Source organism: Anas platyrhynchos, chromosome 14 (genome assembly GCF_047663525.1).
Source record: "Anas platyrhynchos isolate ZD024472 breed Pekin duck chromosome 14, IASCAAS_PekinDuck_T2T, whole genome shotgun sequence".
In the NCBI taxonomy this organism is placed as follows: Eukaryota; Metazoa; Chordata; class Aves; order Anseriformes; family Anatidae; genus Anas; species Anas platyrhynchos.
Window position 1 is genome coordinate 377,271 of NC_092600.1, and position 22,915 is coordinate 400,185.

The 22,915-nt window shown below is 43.4% G+C and overlaps 2 protein-coding genes and 1 long non-coding RNA gene across 6 annotated transcripts in view; 1 reads left to right on the plus strand and 2 right to left on the minus strand.

Annotated features, from left to right (window-relative positions):
• Window positions 1–5,893, minus strand: part of STK32A (serine/threonine kinase 32A) — a 34,409-nt gene extending 28,516 nt beyond the window's left edge. Inside the window, exons 1-2 of one of the 3 annotated variants that reach the window (XM_027468610.3) lie at window positions 5,519–5,893; window positions 3,321–3,500 (exon numbers count right to left, since the gene is read on the minus strand). In XM_027468610.3, the coding sequence (XP_027324411.1) occupies window positions 3,321–3,372 (52 nt within the window). In that variant the 5' untranslated portion in view covers window positions 3,373–3,500; window positions 5,519–5,893. Of the gene's footprint in view, window positions 1–622; window positions 996–3,320; window positions 3,501–5,518 lie in introns of those variants that run through there. The other 2 variants (XM_027468613.3, XM_021274436.4) reach the window with 2 other exon arrangements.
• Window positions 5,894–7,021: 1,128 nt separating this feature from the next.
• Window positions 7,022–20,955, minus strand: LOC113845213 (uncharacterized). The gene is made up of 2 exons (XR_003500597.3): window positions 20,515–20,955; window positions 7,022–9,318 (listed from the first exon to the last, which is right to left on the minus strand). It is a non-coding gene; the product is annotated as an uncharacterized lncRNA (long non-coding RNA).
• The window catches only part of PPP2R2B (protein phosphatase 2 regulatory subunit Bbeta), a 92,719-nt gene continuing 85,046 nt past the window's right edge, over window positions 15,243–22,915 (plus strand). Inside the window, exons 1-2 of one of the 2 annotated variants that reach the window (XM_013102368.5) lie at window positions 15,243–15,400; window positions 15,542–15,619. In XM_013102368.5, the coding sequence (XP_012957822.2) occupies window positions 15,391–15,400; window positions 15,542–15,619 (88 nt within the window). In that variant the 5' untranslated portion in view covers window positions 15,243–15,390. Of the gene's footprint in view, window positions 15,401–15,541; window positions 15,620–20,250; window positions 20,573–22,915 lie in introns of those variants that run through there. The other variant, XM_005022488.6, reaches the window with a different exon arrangement.

Consider the following 22,915-nt stretch of genomic DNA (forward strand, 5'->3'; position numbering starts at 1 on the left):
CTGCCAAGTGGAAGTCAATGAGTCAGGGGACATCAGTCCTCACAGTCCTGTCATCCGTCCCCATACAGCTAGCACAACACCACAGGGTCTGTTACACTCATCTTCTTCCTTTTGCCACTGTAATTTGCCCCATTTTCATTATGTTATTGCTCTCCTTTCCTTCTTTGCTTGGCAGCCTCCAACACACAAGTGGTATTGCAGGATTGGGAACGCTACTGCAAGTCCCTCAGTATCTGGGAGCTAAACTGGGCACAGAGCCAGGCACAGAAACAAAGACACATCTAAAGCTCTACTCCATCCTTTAATTTAATTTAAAGAGGGAAAAGCTGATGAGAGACTACAGAGGACACTGGCTGAAGACCACCAAATGATGTATGTCCATCTTGCCTACTCATTGTCCTCACCCACTATCTATGGGCTTTGAGTTCTGAAAAATTTGTTCAGCTCAGAGAACACATGGCTGCCACCCTCAGGGATGCTTTCCACACCCTTTTGCCCAGAAGCTGCAAAACCAAAATCCAGCTTTTAACATGATCTCATCCTGACTATATCAAGAGCTGAGATCACCTTGCAGCACTGAACCTTCTGTCTGGTTATTACATTTTCTTTTCATCTCACTAACCTGTTATCCACAACTGTGCCTATTCAGATGGAACACTGAGAGGAAAACAATGCTGCCATCCCACTTCACTGCAGACAAAGGCCCTTCTTTCCATCTCAAAGTCCATCTCAAAAACAAAACAACAACAAAAAAACACAACAAAACAAACAAAAACCTGTGTGTCAGGCACCCTCCTGCCCTGCCACCTGCCCCAGTGGCAGCAGCAGCCACGGCGTTGAGCCCGGGGGCTGTGGGATGTGCTCGCATACACCAGGGCACACTAATGCCCAAAGCGCCCCTACTGTGCTCTGCTTTGCACAGGCCCTGGGGAGCAGTCTGCCCGCGGCACAACTCAGGGGCTGCAGCCTGCTCACCAGTGACTGCAGTCTGGTGGAAACCTGCTGGTGTCACGGGGCGGGCAAGTGGTTGTGCTGCTTCCTGCTTGACCCAGCAGTTCTTAATTGACTATTTACTTCAATTTGAACTGGAATTAGAATGACAGGAGTGTGACATCTAAGGTGATACACTCTCTGGTCACAAATTTTCCCAGATAATGGAAAAGCTAATAGGGTAAATATGAAAATCAAACAAAAATTAGAAGCCCTTGTCTTTTTTTATTTGGGAACAACAGGCTGAACAGCCACACACATCCCGCTCTCATGACAAGCACAGCAGCACAGAGCGTGAGAGCAGCAGCAATTCCCCAGCTCCCTCTGTGCACAGCCCCCTAGATGCAGTGAGCGATCTCTCTGCAGGGTGACTAACCCAGGAGTATAGGGAAGGGTAGGAACCACAGTGGGGTAACCTGCACAGCAAGGGGAACAAGCATCATTTTTCCCTTTGCCAAACGGCCTTGTGCACCAGTAGCTGCATACAGATACCCGACCCTAGCAGTGGGACAGTTGCAGCCATGGGCTGAAGGCTTTGATGCCTCTCAGGATAGTCACTGCATTTCAGTGCTGCTCTTCTGGGTGAAGAGTTCCTCCTTCTCTCTTCAAGGACTTCTTTCTTCAAGGAGCTGAGTGACAAAGACCAAAGCTTGGCCAACATCCCCTTACATCCACCCAGTTTTTAGGGCTCCCCAGTTGATGACACTGCATGGAGCCTATGGTAGAATTCTGTCAATGCCATTCCCGACACTCAGGACCATAACAGACCTCCCTCCCCTCAAATAGGATCATGGAGGTCCTCCACCCCTCCCAGAGTGCTTCAGGGTGACACGATGTCCCGAGGCTCTCTGCCTGTGCTCCGCTGCCCACATCACTGCCCAACTCCTCATTACATCTTGCTGCCCTGTCCTCTGCTGATCGAGTTTCTGAGAGAAGTAAACACAACCATGTACATCCAGAGTCAGAGCTGGTTGAGAATTTCAGTTTATCCAAGCCTACATTTCTTAAAGCTAACCATTATAATAATGTTATGATGGGAAGCAATGTAGCTTTTTTAAAAATTTATTTATTTATTTTATATAAACATGACCTCCAAAACAAGTGAGAATGGGGGAAGTATGATTAACAAAGCTACAGAGATGGTGGCCAAGGCAGCAGGAAAACTGAGGATGTGTCCCTCACAGCCATCTCTACAAGCACTACTCCTTCCCCATGTAGGTGAGCACAGTGTACCTGCAAGACACATCAAGGCGAGGTGGCCTCAGAGTGAAAGGAGGAAGAGGCATGTGGGGACCCTGAGCTTATTGCTGTCTACAGATTTCCTGAAGAATCACAGGCAAGTTATTGAATATAAAGGTGTTATGTCTCTATAAGCTGTGCCAGCAAACTTCAGCGCAAGGAAATCATGATCAGATCTGCCCTAAACACCCTTCCCCTGACATGTGTCACACTCAGCACTTTGCTGGGCCTGATAAACATCACACATTTTCCACAAAGTGCTGAAACAAACTGAGAGCTTAATTTGGGAAGAATGGGAGTTACCCAGGACAAACCAACCATTTTAACAATTCACAATTGTTTAATATTTGATTGGAATTCTTTTCTTTGGGACAATAGTTTACATGAGTCATCTATATTCTTGCATATTTTACTTCTATTTGTGTTTATTTGTATTTGTCCACATATGTATTTTAATATTGTACTCATGTGGAAGACCAAATGGAAGTTAGTAAGCTGACTAATACAGTAGAAAACACAAATTTATGGAACAATCTTTTAATGACTGTCTCTACAATCTTGGCAGCACGGTAACACCAGTCTCCAAGGCTGCTCTCAGCAATGCACCCTCCTGTTCCATGCTACCAAGCCCAGTCTCTCCAAGTGGCTCTCCTGCCAAGCCCAAAGCAGGGATGGGACATGCATTGCTCAAGCTGTCTTCCCACCACACTTCATACCAGTCCTCCTTGGGCTGTGATCCCCAAAACAAGCCTTCACTGCCTCTGGAACTGCAATTTCTTCCCTGCCCTTGAACTGCTTGGCAGTGTCCCAGGGACAGCTCAAAAACCATAGCTCTCCTGGAGAGCTGCTCACCCAGTGCCCAGCTGCAGGACGGAGGTGAAAGGACCACCCCACCTCTGGCCGCACCTCTGCAGCAGGCCAAAGGCTGGGGGCTGCCGCAGACCACGGCCCTCCTGTGCTTAACCGAGATGCCTGGATGTCTGCAGTCCCACCACAGCAGCTGGCAGCGGCTCTCAGTTGTGTTGCCCTTGGGATATCCTATTCACTGGTAAACTTTTCAGTCCCAGACACCAGCTGGGAAAAGCTCTTACCGTCTTCATTTTCATCAAAGGGTGGTGACTTGCTGGAGGTGTTTGCACCCATGGTGCGTTCTGCCCAGGCTCGTCTCTCTCCCACTCCTCTCTGTTACATTACCAAAGCCAGCACACAGAGGATGGCGCTGTCCTGAGGGTCACTCCTAGTAGATCTGTGCAGTGCTCTGCTGGTGCATCCTGAAGAAGGCAGGAAGCAAAAATGTGTCATCACTGAGGATTAGGAAGCACTTTTCAGCCTATAAATTTCTTGCTGGATGTTGAGTGCAGTACAGACAAAACTGACCAGCACTCAGCTCCTTCCCAGCCAACTTTGGCTTCACCTGCATCACTCAGTCAGGAGTTCAGCTCTAGCTTTGTGCCCTAGGTAAGGACAATAACCTTAAAACAAGTGCCAAAGCTTGTCTGAAGCTTAAAGCTACCCCTGCATTTGTGTGTATTCCTGAACTAGGCTGCACTGATGTAAAACTCATCCCCAGTATCACAATCCTGGGAATCAAACTGCAGATCAGACTGTAGCACCTGCAAAAAGTGACAAATGGCCGAATGCGTAGTGGGATCTGCCCTCCCTGAGTCAGCTGGAGCCAAGAGGTCTTCCAGCCCTCCCAAAATCTCCCCAGAACTCCCAAGAGGCATACAGAACAAACCAGAAGCAGCTCACAGGGCACCCTCTGTGAGGCATTTTACAAAGCCAATTGCAGCCCACCCGTGCTGCCCCTGTGATTCACACACAACTCACTGTTCCCAGCAAAGAGCTTCCCACGGAAGCATGCATTTCTCAAACGCTCTCCCCTGCCCTAAGGGAAAACAAACAAACAAACAAACAAACAAATAAACAGACAAACACAAAACAATGCAAACTATTCAAAAATGTAAATTCTTGAGTTCTCATCTTGGATGACTTAAACAAGATCAAAGAATAAAACAAATGCAGCAAGTGTTCGTGATATGTGGCAATGCCTCTGAACGGAACAGACTGAGACAACAATCTGGAACAAAACTACATGAGCACTTCTTTCCAAGCTCCAAAACTTACTATTCAGAACGAAAATGCTTTAATAGCCATAAATCAGGTCTGCATACTGATGCTTCTACATCCCAGTGATCTTATTGGTGGCAGCCAAGGTCAGTTGCTCAGGAAAGCTTTCTTGTATAGGAGTCTGTAGTTTAATTTATTTTTGAATATACGTTGATATAAAAGTTTTCAGGGGTGGGGAGTGCAAGGTCCTTGCAGTTAAGCTAGTCTGGATAATAATTACTAGGATTTATATCCTTATAAGAGGTACCCAGGGTACAGTAATGGTAAATCTTATCCCATTTCACATTGAAACTTCACAGAATTATTAAAATCATTATTTTCAGTAGGGCTAAGACTACTAATGCTTTCACCTTAACTTTACTCTTGGTCGGATCACTGGCTCCAGCCAGCAGCAGTCCCCAAGTCTCCCCAGTCAGTTTGATGACTACGATAGAGTTTTTACCGGCAGGGGAACGCAGCTGGCCAGGTGTGCCCATGCACCTGCCTCCGGAGCCGGGGCAGCACATCCTCATGCTTCCAAGCAGGTTTTATCCTCAACAGATAAATGTAAAACGAAAGCAAAGCAGAGGAAATGTAAGCACTGGAGTGTCATCTCCAAGCTTCTGCTCTCCCTCTGCTAGCAGGCTGTGCTGCCTAACAGGGAAAAGAGCTCAGCAGGATTAAGAAAGGGTTTAGGTGTTTATACAAAAGGTGAGCAGCCAGTTACAGGGACCAGGAATAATTTCTCTCATCACCTCTTCATTGCTTAAGCAAGGGGGTGCTGTCACTGTTCTGCTGAGCAGCTGAAACCGGTCAGTAACACAACAATAATAGTTATATTACTTTAGTTCCAGCATGTCTGTCCCAGAGAAACTGAAGATTATTCTGAACTCTTCTGGAGCTACGGGGGAGTTCAGCGAAGGAGAGCAGGTATTGCTCGGTGTCGCCTTTGTGTCTCACCCTGTTGCAGCCCTTCCTCTGGCAGCATGGCCATGCCACTTCCCCAGTGCAGAAAATGACGAAGTTATTGCCCGTGACAAGGCAAATATTCCAAGCCCGTGGAACGGGCAGTGTCCACCCCCCGCAGAACTCAGGGGGAAAGCGTGGGGGACGCAGACCCACACGGGGCTGACGCGGACCCGCCGGGAGCCCCGGGGACGCAAGGAAAGAAGGCGCTTACCTGGGGGGAGGCGGCGGGGGGGGGACTAGCGGGCCGGGGTCCGCGCTGCTCCGCGGGCACGGCGGGTCCCCAAGCGCCCTGCGGATCAGGGCTGCTTAGGGGAAGGACGGTGCCCGGTGATCATCCCTCCGCAGCGGAAACCCTTCTGCCGATTAGAGATGTTTGTGAACCGTCTCCTTCGTTGCTGCCTGGTCTGGGTTTTGCCTCTTTTTAACTCGTATGGTGCCGCAGATTTTTACTGCTCTTAATAAGGGAAGGGCCAGGATCTGAAAGCCCCTCCCACGTGCGCTATGTCTCAAAGCAGGGGATTGCCCTCTTCGAGAAGGGGTCTGTCCTACAAGGTGCTGAGCTCAGCCCGGCTCTTAATTCCTTAACTTTAAGCACTGCCCTTCTTTCTCCCTTATTTTCTCGGTGTGAAGTTGAGCAGGACCCTGTCAGAGACAGCCTGAGTTACTTTGCTGTTTGCAAGGCCGAGTCCCAGCAGGCACCCCTGTCTCCTCACCCAAATCCATTCCCGTTTGAAAGGCTGCTGTAAAAGGGCAGAGGCCACATTTCTCATCCCGTTGCCCATATTCTTTGGACACTGCCTTTTCTCTCATTCACAGGTGCTTGGCATAGCCTCAGACTCCTGAGACTCCTATGGAGAGCAGTTCTTCCTCCAGGACAGCTAGAGTAAGTAATCCAATTTTAACTGTATTCATATTATTTGGAGAAGAACCAATGAGCTGAAACACAGCTTGGGTTTCCCTAAAATGATCCGAATTGTAGTCAAATGCACAAAACGAAATCGTCTGAAAAATAAACATGAGTGCTGTGGAAAAAGAAAGAGGCTAGATTCACTGCAGAGCTGGACCGGGGACACTCATCATTACCTGGCCCAGAGGTAGGAACATTGATCTAAATTTTGAAAAAATTTGCCTTAAGTCATTAGAAGTCTTTTGTAAACATTTCTTAAGATTTTATTTTGAACAAAAACCAGCAGCCAGAACAAAACAGAGTGAAATCAGAACTGTGAAGGTTACAAAATATTAATTCAGAGCTGTTCTCTGCAGAGCAGGTCGTCTGGAGAGCTTCAATATCTCTGTATGTAGACAGAAATAAAATACAAGAGCAGAATTCCAGAAAAGGCCAAAAACCCAACAAATTAGAGGCCCAGAAGGCAGCTCTCCCAAAACCATTTCTGAGGAACAGACTCCCTTTGCCCCACTGAGCCAGCAGGCCACACGCTCCAGTGCCACTGCAGCTCCTAAGCTGCTGCTGGGGAGGGAAGGAGAAATGCACTGCTCAGCTTGGTCCCCATGGAAAGGTGACATGGGATTAATTTTCTGTGGTAAACTGAGAGCCTAATCCCCTTCAGTGGAACTATGCTCAATCTCCAAAAAAAGAGGGCACATGTAAAAAAATGCAAAAAAAAAAAAAAAAAAAAAAAAAAAATCCCGCAGTTTTCTTAAGAAAGAAATGGAGCTTTCTTATTTTGTCAACTCAAAAATATGAGGCATGTCCTCAGCACAGCATTTTTATTTTATTTTATTTTTTTCAGTGGGAATAGATAAAGAGACTTTGTTCGAAAAGCAGACATCCATTTACTGATCTAATTCACCTACCTATGTAACATGCTACGAACCTACTGCACAAAAAAGGGGCATTGAGTACAGACAGATTAGGGAATAATGAAGTGCCGTTCTCTTTCCCATTATCTGCAGTCAGACACATTCTTCTTTCACTTCTATTGACACCCATTTGTCCAACTTCAGAATTTGAGGAAAATGCTGGAAATAGGCTTGCTCTTATATATGAGATATATATGCTCTTATCTATATGAGATCCAGAAATGTCACTGCTGAATCTAGAGAACTACTTGCCTGAAAGGCAAATGTAGCTACCACCTAGCCTCTGTGTACCTACCAGCTACATCTCCAAAACAGACTTCAAAGCTGGTGTCAGAATCATTTGTGTAGGTTTTCCGCAGGGTTCTTATAACTGACTCACAATAATAAAACCAACACTTCTCAGCAAGTAGATCCAAGAGTGTACAACTGAGAGGAGGTCTGGATTCAGGCACGCAGCAGCAGCAGAAACCCTGTCCCACTGCAGGCTCCCACTGTGCAAGGACGTCTCAGGGAACCAGGGAAAGGTGTGCTCCTGGTCGCGCATCAGATTTGGGAAGCAGAAATGAATTTTCTGGAGGCTTCAGCGTGGAGAGCAGACGGCAGTGGGACATGCCTGTGTGAGCCACACCAGGCAGAAACTCAGGAAGTGATGCAGGTGGCGTGAGGTAGAACAGCCACTGCCAGCTTCCCTCCTGCTTGGTGTCACCGGAGTAACACTGCTCTCGACAGTAGAGCTCTGGTGCCTTCTAACGGAGAAGAGGCAAAGCTGGTCTCACTTCTCTGAAAGTGCGACAAATCAAGTGTGCTCTGTGAAGTCAGTGGCACACCAAAATCCTTCCCCTCTCGCCCGCTGGCTTGCACACATGACAGACCCCAAAAGCTCTGCAAAGGCCAAGAGAGAAGAACATCCAATTATCTCCACAGAATTAACACATGTATATTTTAACTCTTCTAGTTGTAACTATTCAGCAAACTACTTTTTTTTTTTTTCTTTTTTTTTTTTTTTTCCAAGTAACAAACTCATTTTTAGCAATGGCTTACAAGTTCAGCCTCATTCACAGTATGTATTTCCTGTAACCATAAGCCCTAAAATAACTGAAATTTTGATCAGCATCCGTATATCAGCTGTAGCTCTCTGGTGGTGTTTAGCATTTAGCATCTCTATACATCAGATTTGGGTATCCGTTGCTGGCATCTTACGGTTAAAGCGGGCTCACTTTCACGAGCACCCAAATTCTACTGAATTAGAGGCGTTTTGAATGCTTTGCAATTCTCATGGGTGGCCGCTTGTTCAAAGGCAGAGACACGGGCACGCACAGCTGGCAGGCTGAGCGTTGCGATCTTCAGCGGGTGTCCCCGAGCTGTCGCCCCGCAGAGGGCTCCCGCAGCCCCCCCGCCGCCGCCAGGGGTCCCCGCAGAGCCGCGGCGCGCCCGGCCAGAGCGGGGAGGAGCGCGGTGGCTCCTCTGAAGGGTCTGTGGAAGCCGTCAGAGGCAGGATTTGCTGAAAAACAAACAAACAACTAAAGAGCTAAAGAAAAGCAAAATCCTTAGTCTCCTGAGAGGAGACGCCTTCTGCTGGGACTCAGTTTTGAGTATGACCGCACAAAAATATCACTGTCTTCAGCACATCCTGTGAAACTGTGTCAACATCACGCATTTTCTTGAGTAAAAGGCTTTGGAAAGCTCTAGACAAGGATGGATAAACTAAACAATGAAAAAAAACAGCAACTTTTAGGGGTTGGAGAGTTTCTTAGTACATAGTTGACAGATACAATTACTAACTTCAGCCTCAAATGTCAAAATGGTCCACCTCTAGAAATGCCTTGGGGGTGTAGGGTGCTGCTGAGAGCGATGAACATTGCACAGAAGATCGAGGCAGCTGGGGGTCACAGATGCAGCTCTGTGCTTCATGTCACTGTGGCACTGTAAATAGTACTTCATGAGAGGAGAATCCAGGGCAGGTCTGTTATTCAAGCCTGAGAGTCAAGCAGCAAATCTGAAAGCGACAGATCCTCACAGAGAGACAGCAGCTGATTTGCAAAGTGCTGTTTTCTACTCCAGTATCTCCAAGAGGGGAATCGGACTGACTGGAGGCTTCTTTGCCTTTCTAGTTTTGATTTGTGACAGAATTGTAAGAAATCATGGTGAAGGGCATCACATTTTCCATACGTGTTTTCAGCTACCTTTAACCTGAAAAAGGAGCACATAAGAAACTGCAGTGTTAATGTAGTAGCAAGGTTAACTTTTTTTTTTTCCTTTTTTTTTTTTTTTTTTTTCCCCCAATTAGAAGAAATATGCAATGCTCCCCCTTCCAGCAGCCATCAGAGAAAGAAATGCCATTATGGCAAAAATAGTACCAATATTTTTTTTTTCACTTGTGAACTTTTGTCATTCAGGAAACCCTACCAATACCACTTTTGCAGATTGCTTTTTTTTTTTTTAATAATAATAATTATTTTTTTTTTTATTTCCAGCCTATATAACAGAGGAGGTTTTGGGTATAAGGCAATATAGCAAGTTAAAATACATCATTTGATAAAGTTCCCAGGCTTTTACAGACATTCTGGGTAACACATGTCCCAGATGAGCAGTGAGATCCCAGGGGACCCATCATGGAAGCGGAGCACACTGCCAGGGGAGCTCTGAGCAGAAGCTGGAGGACTGAACAGCTGGCTCTGCAGCTCCCTGCATCCCAAAGACTCCAAACCTTTAATTCTGCTGCAGATCAGAGATGACTCTCATGACAATACTTCCCGAGGGAGCCAGGGAGAACCCAAAACCAGCACACCATTCAAAATATGATTTCACTTTTCCTAGAGAACATAATGCAAAGAATTACTACAGAACTTTTATTGACCCTGAGCCAGGATTGCTTCCCTTCCCCAATCCCCTGACCCGTTCTAGCTCTCCTCCCTCCCTCTCCCTTAATGGAAATGTAAATATACAAGTCATATATATCAGATGGTGCCCCACTCAGACTACAAGCTGATGTCCTGCGTATTAGCAGGGTACATTTCACATATTGAGGTCTACAGAGGAGCATCATGTAGCACTCTCTCTTCTCCTCCTCATCTGCCCTTCAGAAAATACACATATGACAAGCTCTTACTGCTGCATCATGATGCTCTTACTGCTGCATCATGATGCTGTTCTGCAGGCAAAACCCAGGACCTTTTTAGTCCTGGAACATTTTTAACCCCTCTGGTGTGAGCTGTGGTTTCCAGTGGGATACCATCTTCAAGTAGTTTGCTTTGATTCGTGTTCTTCCTGATGCATTATTGCAGGTAGCGGTGCCTACTGGGCACACGTAAGATGAGAAATCCTGCCAGAAATCTTATTAATATAGAATCATAGAACGGTTTGGGTTAGAAGCGACCTTAAAGGTCATTTAATTCTACAACTCCTGACCTGGACAGGGACACCTAGCACTAGATCAGGTTGCTCAAATATCAATATATCTGTGTGTATGAACCTGAATGAGGGTTACAGCTGAGATGCAGTTGATCATCTTCCTAAGTTTCCAGTACTAAGTCCATAAACCTGAAAGCCACATGTATATCCCAAAATCTCTCTTTGGTGTAGCATAAACAGTAAATGCAAGATTAATTAACGTGAATCCTAACACTCTCACTTTAGGCTCTCTTAACTTCAGCATTGTTTGCACAGTAGGTTATGCTACACATGTTCCCTTCCTCTAGTTTGCACAGGCCATCCCTACTTATATCTGGAAAAATTTGAGTCTGTTTTCTGATATGCATAGATATGAAAGGAAATCCACTTCAGTGTATTTCTCTCTCTCTCTCTCGCCTCATAATGTCATCTAATCTTCATTTTCTTGATTTAAAAAAAAATGTTTATAATAGTTGCTCTTTGAAAAAAAAAATAGGGAAAAAATCAGAGCATGGAAACATAAATTTTAAGTACGTGTCCACAGAAATGAACACTTTATGACTAACTGTGTGGGAAAAAATAATCAGTGATTTTGTAATAGTTCTTCTCCAAGGAGCTAAAAAATTAACAATTACTCTGATAAATACTGAGATCAGTTTTACAGCAGTGAAAACAGATGCACACCAAAGTCAGTTCTGTTTTATGGTTACATCACGTGTCTTTAGGTGGGCTGGAAAGTAAAATTATTGCTACTTCCCCTCCTTTTAACTTCTACATATCCCTCTCAGACACATGGGGGAACATTCTCTTTCTGCGTGCATCACCCAGTCCCACCAGCATCAATAGACTGTCAATTCAAATAGATGCTCTCCCACTGTTACACAACATTCATGACTCATTTAGTTACAGAACTGGATGCAATGCAGTTAGCAGCTGACATAAGAAGACCATTCAATATTCATGTGCAGCTTTTCCCCAAGCACATTTGATTTTGAGGAGTTCCTCAACTCCTTAGAATAAAAATTCCTTTTTTTTTTTTTTTTTTTTTTTTTTTTAATACATCATAATCACAATACTTCGCTAGTGAAATCATCTCCCAGCAAGAATTGGTGTTCTAAAAGAAACAAGTCCAAGAATTACAGAAGATGGGTAGCATACAAACTCTACATGGCTCACAGGGAATTGGTTGAAGTCAGCAGTAAAGCACAAAAAAGATGATAGCATTCCTTAAATCAATGTGTCCTCCACATCAAATGCAAACTCAATTACTAAAGGCTGTATTTCCAACCTAGTTTGTATATCGTAGTACTTGTCCTCCAGGAGCCAGGAGGTACCAAGCCTGTCTGCTTGCTCCCAGCACTACCAGCACAAAGCAGGAATAAATGATCCCTGGCATAAATATGAAAACTACCAGACTGAGGACAGGAGCGAGTCCTGGCAAAAGCTGCTGGGCAAAATAAAAACACCAATGATATCTATAAAAGGGAAGATTCTAGGCAGAACTCTGAAAACTGCACAGCATTTTGATGTGGGTATTGCTGCTCTTCCTGAACCTTCCATCTGATCTCTAACAAGCATTACAGAGCTTCCAGAAAACTTCAATCTTTCCATTGCCTGCATTCAGCTATTTCATCCTCACCATCTCCCTCTCCCCTCACAGCTTTCCCTTGAATTTATTTCCTTCAGTACGAACTCCCCCTCTGTGTTTCAACATCAGACATCAAGTTACAGTGAGCTGCTGTCAGAATGTCTGACCACGACCATGACCTCCAAAGCAGTCCTCCTGGGGCCATGAGTGCTCAGATAGCTGCGGACATTTCAGGCACAGCATCTGGCGTGAGAGCGAGAGGATTGTCACGCCCTCTGCAGTGTGTGCTATCCAAGCATGACCAGGTTTCAGGGATACATTTTGATGATATATTTTTTTTTTCCAAGGCTCTGCTGTGGATTAAGGGCAGTTGTTCCTGGAAGTGTTTAATAAGGCTTTGCTGGCACATCTTTAACCAGCTCTATTATTTGTATTATTTCTGGGCTCACAGCAAAGCTCCCGCAAGTTTACACCCAACCATATAGGGATTACTTGAATGCTAAGAAGATGTTGATCAGTTATTCAGGCACGTTTTAATATATCTGCCTGAATTCAATTGTTAGAGAAGAGAGAAGGCTGTGCCATTGGAGGGAGAGATTACAAACTGAGATCTTTTCTCAGTGTCTTGGACATGTGTGAGGCAGTTACATTTCAGCTGTAAAAACTGTTTGCATCATCACATGCTCATGATTTTATATAATGAAATAAATGTTTTTTCTTTTGTAGGTGTTTAGCATTTTGAAGTGTTCAGATATCCAACTTCCCATCCTTATTGCACAAAACCCTTTATGCACATCTTCAGCAGCAGCTGAGCATGAGAAATGCTTTGAAAACATGAAGAAAATTCGGTAGTTATTCAGAAATACATAGAAAACATATAAATCTGGTAGTTATTCAGGAGAAGTAATGGTGATGTGGCAGATTTAACTTGGAGCTTGGCAATTCCTACTGCACATATTCATGTCCACTCTCACGCAAAACTCTGTAACTTAAATTAAAGAAACTAGGAATGCAGCAAGTCATTGACTTCTTCACTGAACAAAAACAAAGTCTTTTGAAGATACACTATCAAATGATAACTATCGAAGTAACATGAGAGTCTAACCCTTACAGTGTTCCTGTGGTGTCTAACCAATAAATAGTAAAAATCTTACAAACAATAAGGAAATAATGACGACATAAACCTTAACACCATAATTAGAAAATGAGTTTTTTTTTTCCTGATTTGCTTAGGTTAGAGAATCAGTGAACTTTTATTGTCATGATCATATAAAGAAAAACACACATAAAAATATTCTTGTCTCAGATGGGCTTAATTGCCATGTTTGCTTTCCAGTTTTTATAACTCACACTTCAAATCTCCAGGGGGAAAAAATGCTATAACAGCTGTTGATTTGTATGAACTAACTTGCAAAAATGTTCTCCTTCCTATCCGTCAGGGAGAAGTCTTAGTAAACATGAGCCAGGGAAACATACTCCCTTAGAAAAAGTCATCTTCGTGGCAATCTGAAAAACCGTCCGTTGTGAAAGGAAGTCATTTCAGCATTATAGTTTTTTCCTTAAAGGGTAAATCTAGTCATGGTGAAACCAGACAGACCACCTGAGAGGACTCCAGTGCTGTTTCTCCCTCTCTGTCAAGACTGTACCTCTGAAATCTGACTGCCAAGGCATTGCTGGGGCTAGGAAAGTTCCTCTATTTGGCCTGGCCTGGCCTGCGTTTCTGAGCACTGCGCACAGCTCAGCTCTGGCTACCTGGCTTCCCTTTCTGCATGGACAACTGTTGCTGACAACCTAGTCAAGATCTGCAACTCCCTTCACATACAGTAACACTCAGCTGTACACAACACCTTCCAGCTAAAACCACAGCTAAATGAAAGACAAATGTTGGCAATAAATAAGGACAGGACAGGACAGGACAGGACAGGACAGGACAGGACAGGACAGGACAGGACAGGAAAGGAAAGGAAAGGAAAGGAAAGGAAAGGAAAGGAAAGGAAAGGAAAGGAAAGGAAAGGAAAGGAAAGGAAAGGAAAGAAACCCACAACTCTGTAGTTTTAAAATTTGTTTTTCCTTCATGTTTCGATAAGTGTGTAAACATCTGGAAGACCTCCTATCTTCTGATTTAAAAAACAGCTTTTCTTCTGGGAGATGAGCCTACCCTCAAACTACAAAATTTCTCTGTTGAGAATTAAGAAATTAATGAAACATAAAAAAAATAAAAAATGAAACTTTACATTGGCTGTTATCCAGCAAGACAGTTACACTAGTGCATTAGTAATGCAGAGGAATTCTGAATCTTTTCCTCATTTCTATTACGGTACTTTTTCCTACTGGCAATATATCACTATTTTATAGGCAGTGAGAAACTTCCATGTCTGAAAGTGCTAGGAATTGATCCTAACTGTAAATTTCCTACCATGTAAACAGTGACAAGTGAAATAGATAGGATCTCAAATGTTTTTACCAAACTGTTCTTTCACAGAGAGAAGCTTCAAGTGGCTGAGCTTTCCAACCCTGATGCTCAGCGTGTCAGCATTATACACTACTTGTTACTGACCAGTTTCTTTCATTGTGCTTCTTTCTTCTTGTTTGGCAAGTGCTTTGAGATAAAATGTATGTTTGGATAAAAGGAAGCCTTTGAGGCTGTGGATTTTTTGTGTTATAGTGAAAGCTGCATTACATAAAGGCAAATTTTGCTGAGCTGTCAAGAAAATGAGGAGCAGTAGATAAAATCCCAATTTCTCTCAGTGTCTTAACAAAGCATTACTACAGTAGCGAAAATGTGAGAGAGCTACAGCTTACTAATGTGCCGTCTAATAGATATGACTGTAGTATTCTTCTAAAGCAACTACAGTGCCCTTCTGATTCCAGGCAAATTTTGACAATATTCTGATGTGCTGTAAGGCGGCTTCTGATGGGATTTGTTACCAAGCAGTTTACAACTAGACTGTCCATAAACTGGAAAAAAAAAATAAATAAATAAAAAATAAAAAATCATAGTAGCAGTAGTTATCCTTTTGTCTGTTTCAGTCTCTCTTTAACAGCGATGGAAATGATTGGGGCCATTAGCATTCTGATGAAGAGAGGCTGTGACAAAGGCTGTGACTACAGGGCCTCCTGACTCTTCTGCGATGCTGCCAGTGATGTAGAGGGGACTGACTCCAATTGCACCATTTTTGAAATAGCCCTAACATGGTATGGAGAAAACAGACAGACGGGCAATTCATAATGTGGGCGTAATGTTCTTAGTTTTGCAGCGTTAGCTTTGCATTTTATATGGAAGAATGATACCAGGTGAGAAAATATTTCTCTTCATGCAGGGATTGCAGATATTTATGTGCCAATTATTATATATGTTTGTGTTTGTTTAAATAAGGGCAAGCTACATACAAAAGTGGTTGCATCTTATCTTCTTTCTGCATGTTTCCTTGGCAGGATTTGAAAACTTCATGCAGGATGTACTGTGGTGCTTTAGTCAAGTAAAAGGAACTATTGATATCGGAGTGACAGAAGGTAGGTTTATTTTTCCTTTTTTGTTGCCGTGATCAGAAAACCTTGTCTGTCATGTACTTCTTGCCTCAATCAATGTTCAGGGTGTTTGTATGCATGCTGTTGGGTGAAACTGCTGGCAAAGAGATAAGTTACAGTTTTTTTCTCTTCTGCTTTCATTATGTATTTGTGCATTTAAAGAGATGAATAACTAATATTAGCTATTGCTTGAAATATTTGTTTGAAGGCATTTTGATTTAACAGTATCAATAATCTTTAAAATAACTTTTCCTTGGCTTTGAGCTTTTATTTACATGAATGTTTCAGGGAATTATGAGACCGCCTCTCCCACCATAACATCCTTTATAGGAATCAGTTGGGTTCTGTTTCTGGGTGACATAAGTATTAACTTGCTGCTCATTCTTGTATTGGGAGTTAAAATAAATTGCACTGTGCACACTTACACAGATAGATATCTATGTAGGAGGAATTAGCACAGGTGGTTGGGGGATTTATGAGTCCAAGACATCCCCCTTCACACCCAGAAACATTCAGGGTGGTTTGTGTTCCTAAATCACTTAGACATTTCTCTTTCTGCAAGCGTAACCATTCTGTGTTTAGCCAACATGTGGATTGCAAAAAATATGGACAATTGATAAGAAATAAATCCATTCAATTTTCCTGCCCTTAAAGTTGAATATTTTCATGTTATTCTGTTCCTCCTATAGGACCACTCCTCTGTGTTTAGCTTCATGCTGGGTATTTTCCTACATGTTCTTATTTTCATCTTCCATTCTTTTACAGCATTGATTGTTAACCCATTAATTTATTCCTCCCCCCATTTCACATTTTGTTCCCTGTATGTACTTTAACCCTCATAGATGTGATTCTCTATCACATCCCTCTTCTCCTAACCCTCCCAGTACAGGCAATGGTTTTGTGCTGTAGAGTGGCCAGATAAACAATGGTGAAATTCAGTCTTCCTATGTGCAGAGCAGTTATCAACTACAGGCTATAAGCTGAAGAAATCCAGAGACATGATGGCAAGGAAAGGCTCCTGCAATTTTTTCTTGGGGTATCTTGGAGTCACAGAACAGAAGAGGCTGATAGATAATACTTTAAAGGCTATATTCAGTGAAACCCATAAGGAAAAAGTGGTCAAATTGGTCTTTCAGATCTCATCAACATGTACAAATGGCCTCACTGTGACTGAGCAGAAAGTTCTGGAGAACATTTTATATATGGGTTTGAGTTTTCAGCTGTTATGCCATTTTTGTTTGTGTTTGTATGACAATATGGGCATGTATGTGTACAGATGTACATATACATAAATTGTACCATAAATGTATGTTGATATCACAGATGCCTCCACTTTACCAGAAGTTTGTATTTAACTTGTTAGCTTTATGCTAGTGTTTATGGCACATTTCTGACTTTCAGGACTCTGGTTAACATCCAAGCATCCTGAATTTACAATTTAATTAATTATTGGAATGCCTGAAGCTGTGTACAGTAAGTTGAAAGGAGATGCTACTATTATGTTTATGGTGTTCTGCATCTTTAAATTTAGAAAAGCCTGCCTACTTCAGCTGGATGCAGTGTCATTCTGCCTTTAAAATGTTGCAGAGAATAATTCTGTATGCTTGCTCTTTTCCATGCACACATAAGCCTACACAAACAGAGATACCCACAAACTTTATAATTTTGTTCTTTTCTTGTTTATTGCTTTCCTTGTCTTTGAATATGGTATCATAATGTGTAGTGCTTGTCCTGATGAAACCAGTGATTTAATGGATTCTTTAACTCTCTAACACAACTGTCTGGATGAATGAGATCTTTTATGCATAGATGGGAGGCCTGGGACATCTTTCAGCTGCTCTAACAAACACAGTGCTTTCAATGTTAAATGTGAAGTAAATGATGCTGCTGATTCTCTTTGGTGTGCCACACTGCTTTGACTATATTTCATTACTACTAACAGGAAACCAATTTTAGAGATCTTGCCTTATTTTGATGTAATGATAATTAGCAATCAGGTGTAGACACCAGATTTGTGCAAATTTAAGAGGTCAAATTTCCTCTAGTTCGCTTGAGCCTCAAGATATGCAGTGTAGAACTACCACTGTTGTGAGAATACAACCATACGGTTGGTGCAGGCTTTATGACTGGCATGCAGGCATTCAGCACTTCAATCTTTGTCATATTAAGTTATTCAGGTGTAAAACATATATACAGCAAAGTTATCAAGTGGAGAAATGCCACATAAACAGTAATGGCTAAATTAAAATGATCCTACTGTAGTCAGATGTTTTACCTGGTGTCTTGAATATTTTACAGTTGGAATATCATCAGGTCCTAGCAAGCTGCTGTGACCAACAGCCATTTCCAGTGCACCTGAGATTTTTATTACATCTGCTTCCAATTGTCTGTGTTTGCCATATCATCCAAAGGTATAAACAATAGCTCCAAATGAAAGATCTAAGTGTTGCATGACTGTTAGCGGGCTCACCAAGCTGATTCAGAGCCTCGCTTGTGTTCTTACATTGTGGTTTCATTTCTGTGTTGCTTGCTAATTGAGCTTGAATAAATATCCTGGTTTTTGCATGTGAAATGAAACTCAGTGTGTTAATGGAACATAAAAACTGACTATAAATATTTAAATAGATCAAAGCCACAATAATGATTGCCCTTCTTCTGTACATGATTTTAATGAGGTGGAATTAATCTGTTTCTTGGGGAATGTTCATATCTACTTTCAAGTGGAAAAATATTTTTTTTCCTGTCATACAATGGGAGCTATTTACATCAATATGGAAGAGAGGCGTAGCATTTACAGACTTCAATCCTACATGTAGGTCTCGGATATGGCTTCTATTTCAAGCTGATTCTGAGTTTCTGAGTAAACCTTAAGCAAGTCAATGCACAGCTCTGTGTGGACAGAACTTATTCCAGAGCCTCTGGAATAACCTCTGACTGCAATGTATCTCCTTGCATAACTAGATGGTAGAGACAGAAACTACAAGGATTATGTATATGTGTGTGTATCCATATATATATATATATACATACACATATAGATAGATAGATACAGTTAAAAAGACAGACATAAAGAGAGGAGAGATACAGGGTTTTAGGAAGAAATGTAGTCCTCCTCCTGAACCTCTGAGAGTGACCAAGGAAGCAGAGCTAGGACAAATCTTTCTGGGCTCTTAAGCACAGAGGCAAAGAGAGCCCCTTTCTGGTCAGTTGAGGGATTTGGACTGGCAGTCATTTTTATTCTCCCTTCCTGAAAGAGGAGACAGGTCAATACCACACAATTTATTTAATTAAGTTCCAGGGGTGGAATAAACTTCTATGCCTCTGCTACCATAGCAAGTTACACGAGCTCAGTACTGTGACTGTGAGGAACATGTACAAACATATAAAGGTAGCTGCTGCCATGAAGAATGCTTTATAAAATCCTATCTCTTTTACCTTCATACCTGTTTGCTGGAATGGACTTGTGATTCACAATAGTAGTTAATCTGCAGCCTTCACTTTTGCGTGATGCAACTGCAGTGAGCTCTCCTCCCTAAGCAGGAAGGCTTTGCATGGCTTGCAGCCCAGACCTGCAGTTTTCCTTACAAGTCCAGAGAGGGTATTTTGAATAAAGAGATTAAAGTGAAATGAAAAGCTTCTCTCTTCACTGCCACAGGTGCTTTGCATCTCTCCAGTAAAAACACAGTTGTGCTGTCATCTGATAATGACAGCAAGATTAGACTGCAGTGGGATGATGAAACCAAACAGCAAACTGACTCAGTGCTCCACAAGGCAACAGTGTTGAGTGATTTGGTCCTAAAACAAAATACTTGTCCATAGAGTAATTAAACATCAGAAAAACAAGATACTTGAGCATCAGGAACTATCATGTTATGTCCTTCCAGGCTGCCCTCTTGATATCGTGATATTTTCCACTACGTGCACCCGAGCAGGCTGCTCCAGAGTGGGTGCTGAGTTTGGAGTGCACTCAGCTGTGAAATATTTCTGCCTTAAAAACCGTGTTGCAGCTGCAGAAAACATGAGAAAGATTGATTTAAAACTCCTTCACTTAAACAGTGCAAGTCTGACTGGGTACTGGGGAGTGTGGGTTATGGCACTGCTGCAGAAAAGTCCAGAATATAGTAAAAGCTATTTTTATTGTACGGCTCAGCTGGCATTCTGTGGCTTAGAAGCGTGGTGTTGGGTTTTTGCGTTTCTTTTCTTTCGCATCTTCTGGTCACTCCCTGCTCTCAGAATACGTTAGGAGTGCGGGAGGGCTGAGCGAGACTTGTGAAGCTGCCGGGCTCGGGCTGCTCTGACCCGCCGGGGCAACGCGTCCTCGGTAAGCGGCGTTGCCGTGGAAATCCCCGGGTGCGGGAATCGCTCGGCTGGGCTTCGCTCCTGCACGGGGCGAGCCGCGGCGCCGAGCAGCGCAGACGGCCCCGGGCTCCCCCGGCCGCCCGCTCCGGAGCGCCCGCAGCCTCGGCGGGGATGCGCCCGAGAGCGGGCCCCGAGCGGCGGCCGGCGGGGCGCTGCGGGACGCCGCGGGGCAGCCGCGCGGGGCCGAGCGGGGGCAGCCGCCCGGCCGGGCTGAGTCAGCAGCGCGGCCCCGCTCCGCGCCGCGCCGCTCCGCCTCGGGGCCGGGGCCGGGGCCGCGGCGGCTCCGCCGGGCCGGCAGCGCGGGGCCCTCTCCCCGCCGGGCAGCCGCCGCGGCGAGCCCGAGCCCGAGCCCCTGCCCGCGCCATGTAGGCCGTCTGCAAACCGGAACGATCCTCATGGCTTGAGGCGGGCTTGCCGCAAGTTTTCCTTTTATTTGTAGTGATTTCCTTTTTTAGCCTTACATGGTGTTATTACCCTTTTTTAATTACCGTTTCCGGAAGATGAAATGCTTTTCTCGTTACCTGTCGTACATCTTCAGGCCTGCCACCTCCATCCTGTCCTGCAGCTGCCACACGGAAGGTACCGGCTGCCCGGGGCGGCGCGGGGGGGGCGCGGCGGCAGAAACCGGCTTCTGGCCGCCGGCAGCGGGAGCGGCTGTTACCGGTGCTGCTGATCGCAGGAGAAGGCTCAAACGGCGGCAGAAAGCTTAAAAGGCGTTCGGAGGCTTAGCAGAAAATGATTGTTTCTGTGAATACTTGTTTTACTATCAAGTCTGCGCTAATTTTGCAAACTAGCAAGCAGCAGGTCTGGCTTAAGGGAAGACTTTCTAACTATTGCTTTACAAGTTTATGGAGTTTGTAACTGGGGTTCTTAATTCATCTGTATATTTCCAAGAAAATTAAAAAATCATTTCCTGCAGTTTCTGCATTTGGTTGTCTGTGCTATTTCATTCATTCGGTAAAGCCTGTTCTCAGGTCTCAGCAAAACAGCTGTGCAGCTCTTTGGGATAAATGGGGTGTTACGACAGTGCTTGAACTTGGTGTTTGGTGGGCAGGAATGCAAAGTATCAGGTCTACATCTCGCTGAGATTTCAGTGACGCTTCTCGCATAGGGAGTCCTTTTTCATGCTAATGTATAATCTGGTGTGATATGACTGCATGCACATGTGCTGCGTGTGAACGATCAGCAGTTCTGTGAAGCATCTAGTTAGTTCCCAACAGAGCTGCAGGATCAATGTTACTTTTCCTAGACCTAGTCACAGCACTTTCTGTCACTTGCCCTCGCCATAGTTAGTATGGGGAGATAAACCCAGTCACTGACAAGTCCCTCTTTACGTGGTGCTACCCATACCCAAGGTACTAAGAAGAAATTAGGAGTCAAATCCCGTTTTAAGCTACACATAGATATTGGCCAATGTTGCTCTGTGGACGTTGTGTGCTGTCTTGTGCTTGAAGAAGCTGTCTTTGCTCAGGGTACCAGAAAGTGGACTTAATCATAAATATTCTCCAATTGGTTCTATAGGGATCTTTAACCCCTCAGATGAGGGAGTCAGTGCCAATTTAAGTCTTTAAACTCTTTTTTTTTTTTTCCTCCTTGAAAATTTGTCAAGAGTATTCTTAATATTTAAGTATTGAATTCCTTGTTGTGAAAGGCTTGGATAATAGAGAAAAGGGGCAGGGTTTGTGGGTATTTGCATTTTGGTCCTAAGAAGAGTTCCTAATGTTGCTTTTTGTAAATAACTGTTGTCAAGTGAAACTATTTTTATGGGTGGCTTGAAATGCATTCTGTGTTTCACACACTGGAGTATTTCAGAAGTCTTCAGTTTTGATGGTTGAATTAGATATTTCTCTGTGGTGTTTGGTAAAACACTACGTCTGAACGTCTGAAAGATGTTTCAGCTTTAATGCAGCGTATGTAGGATAGATACCTCTGTCAAGAGCCCTTTTCCTTTCTGAGCGGCGCGCCATGTGCTGTCCTGTGTGATTGCAATGACTACTTGACACCATGTTATTATCAGTTATTTACTTAAAAGATTCCTGTGAAATAAATTGGTGTATAAATGAGGCTGTTGATCTGCACCTATGTGGGGGAGTGTCTCTTGGAAGGGGGGGAATTCAGAATAAATAAAAATACACTGATCAAAATAACTGCTGCTTTTATTTTTATTTTTTTTTCAAAAACTGTCTTTTTTTTTGTTTGTTATTTTTGCAACATGTTCAACCCAAGGATATCAAAGATTGTTTAAATCCTTAGCTAAGTAACTTTCAGGAAAAATGCCTTTGAATTACAAAAACAATATCCTTTCCTGCAGATGAGGAAGCAAGCACAAAGATGGGAAATGAGTTCTGAGGTCAAAATTGTCAAACTTTTAGTCATACATATGCTTATCTTCCAGAACTTAAATAGGAATGTATTTCTGTGTTCTTTTCTGAGCACAGTTTTGGAAAGTTGGCTTTTCTGTAGAAATACTAATTCTTTTGAATGCTTCAACTGAAGTTTAGACATAACATTTAATTCTTAACCTTAAAACCTGTTAATGTGCTTAGGAGATCTTTAACTGCATTATTCATTTGACAGTCAGACCAACAACTTGCATACATCTTCAGTAACTTCCAAACTTTTTCCAATTGGGTTGACATTGGTTGAGCTGGTAGGAGGTCTGGAATCACAAGCAGTATTGATGCCAGCAATAAACCTAGTGTTTGCTCCGCACCAACAAATCTCATTTTTTTCTTGATTTGAATAATTTACCATGAGTGTGACATTACTCTGCATCTCATGCCTGCACGTTCTTTATTTGTACAAATAACTTGGAGCGACTAAATCAAAGAGCTTACTAGAAAAAAAAAAGTTAGGGGGGGGGTAATACATTATGATTAGTAGAAGTGCAAGCACAAAGTTTGTGATTGTTAATAGGGAACT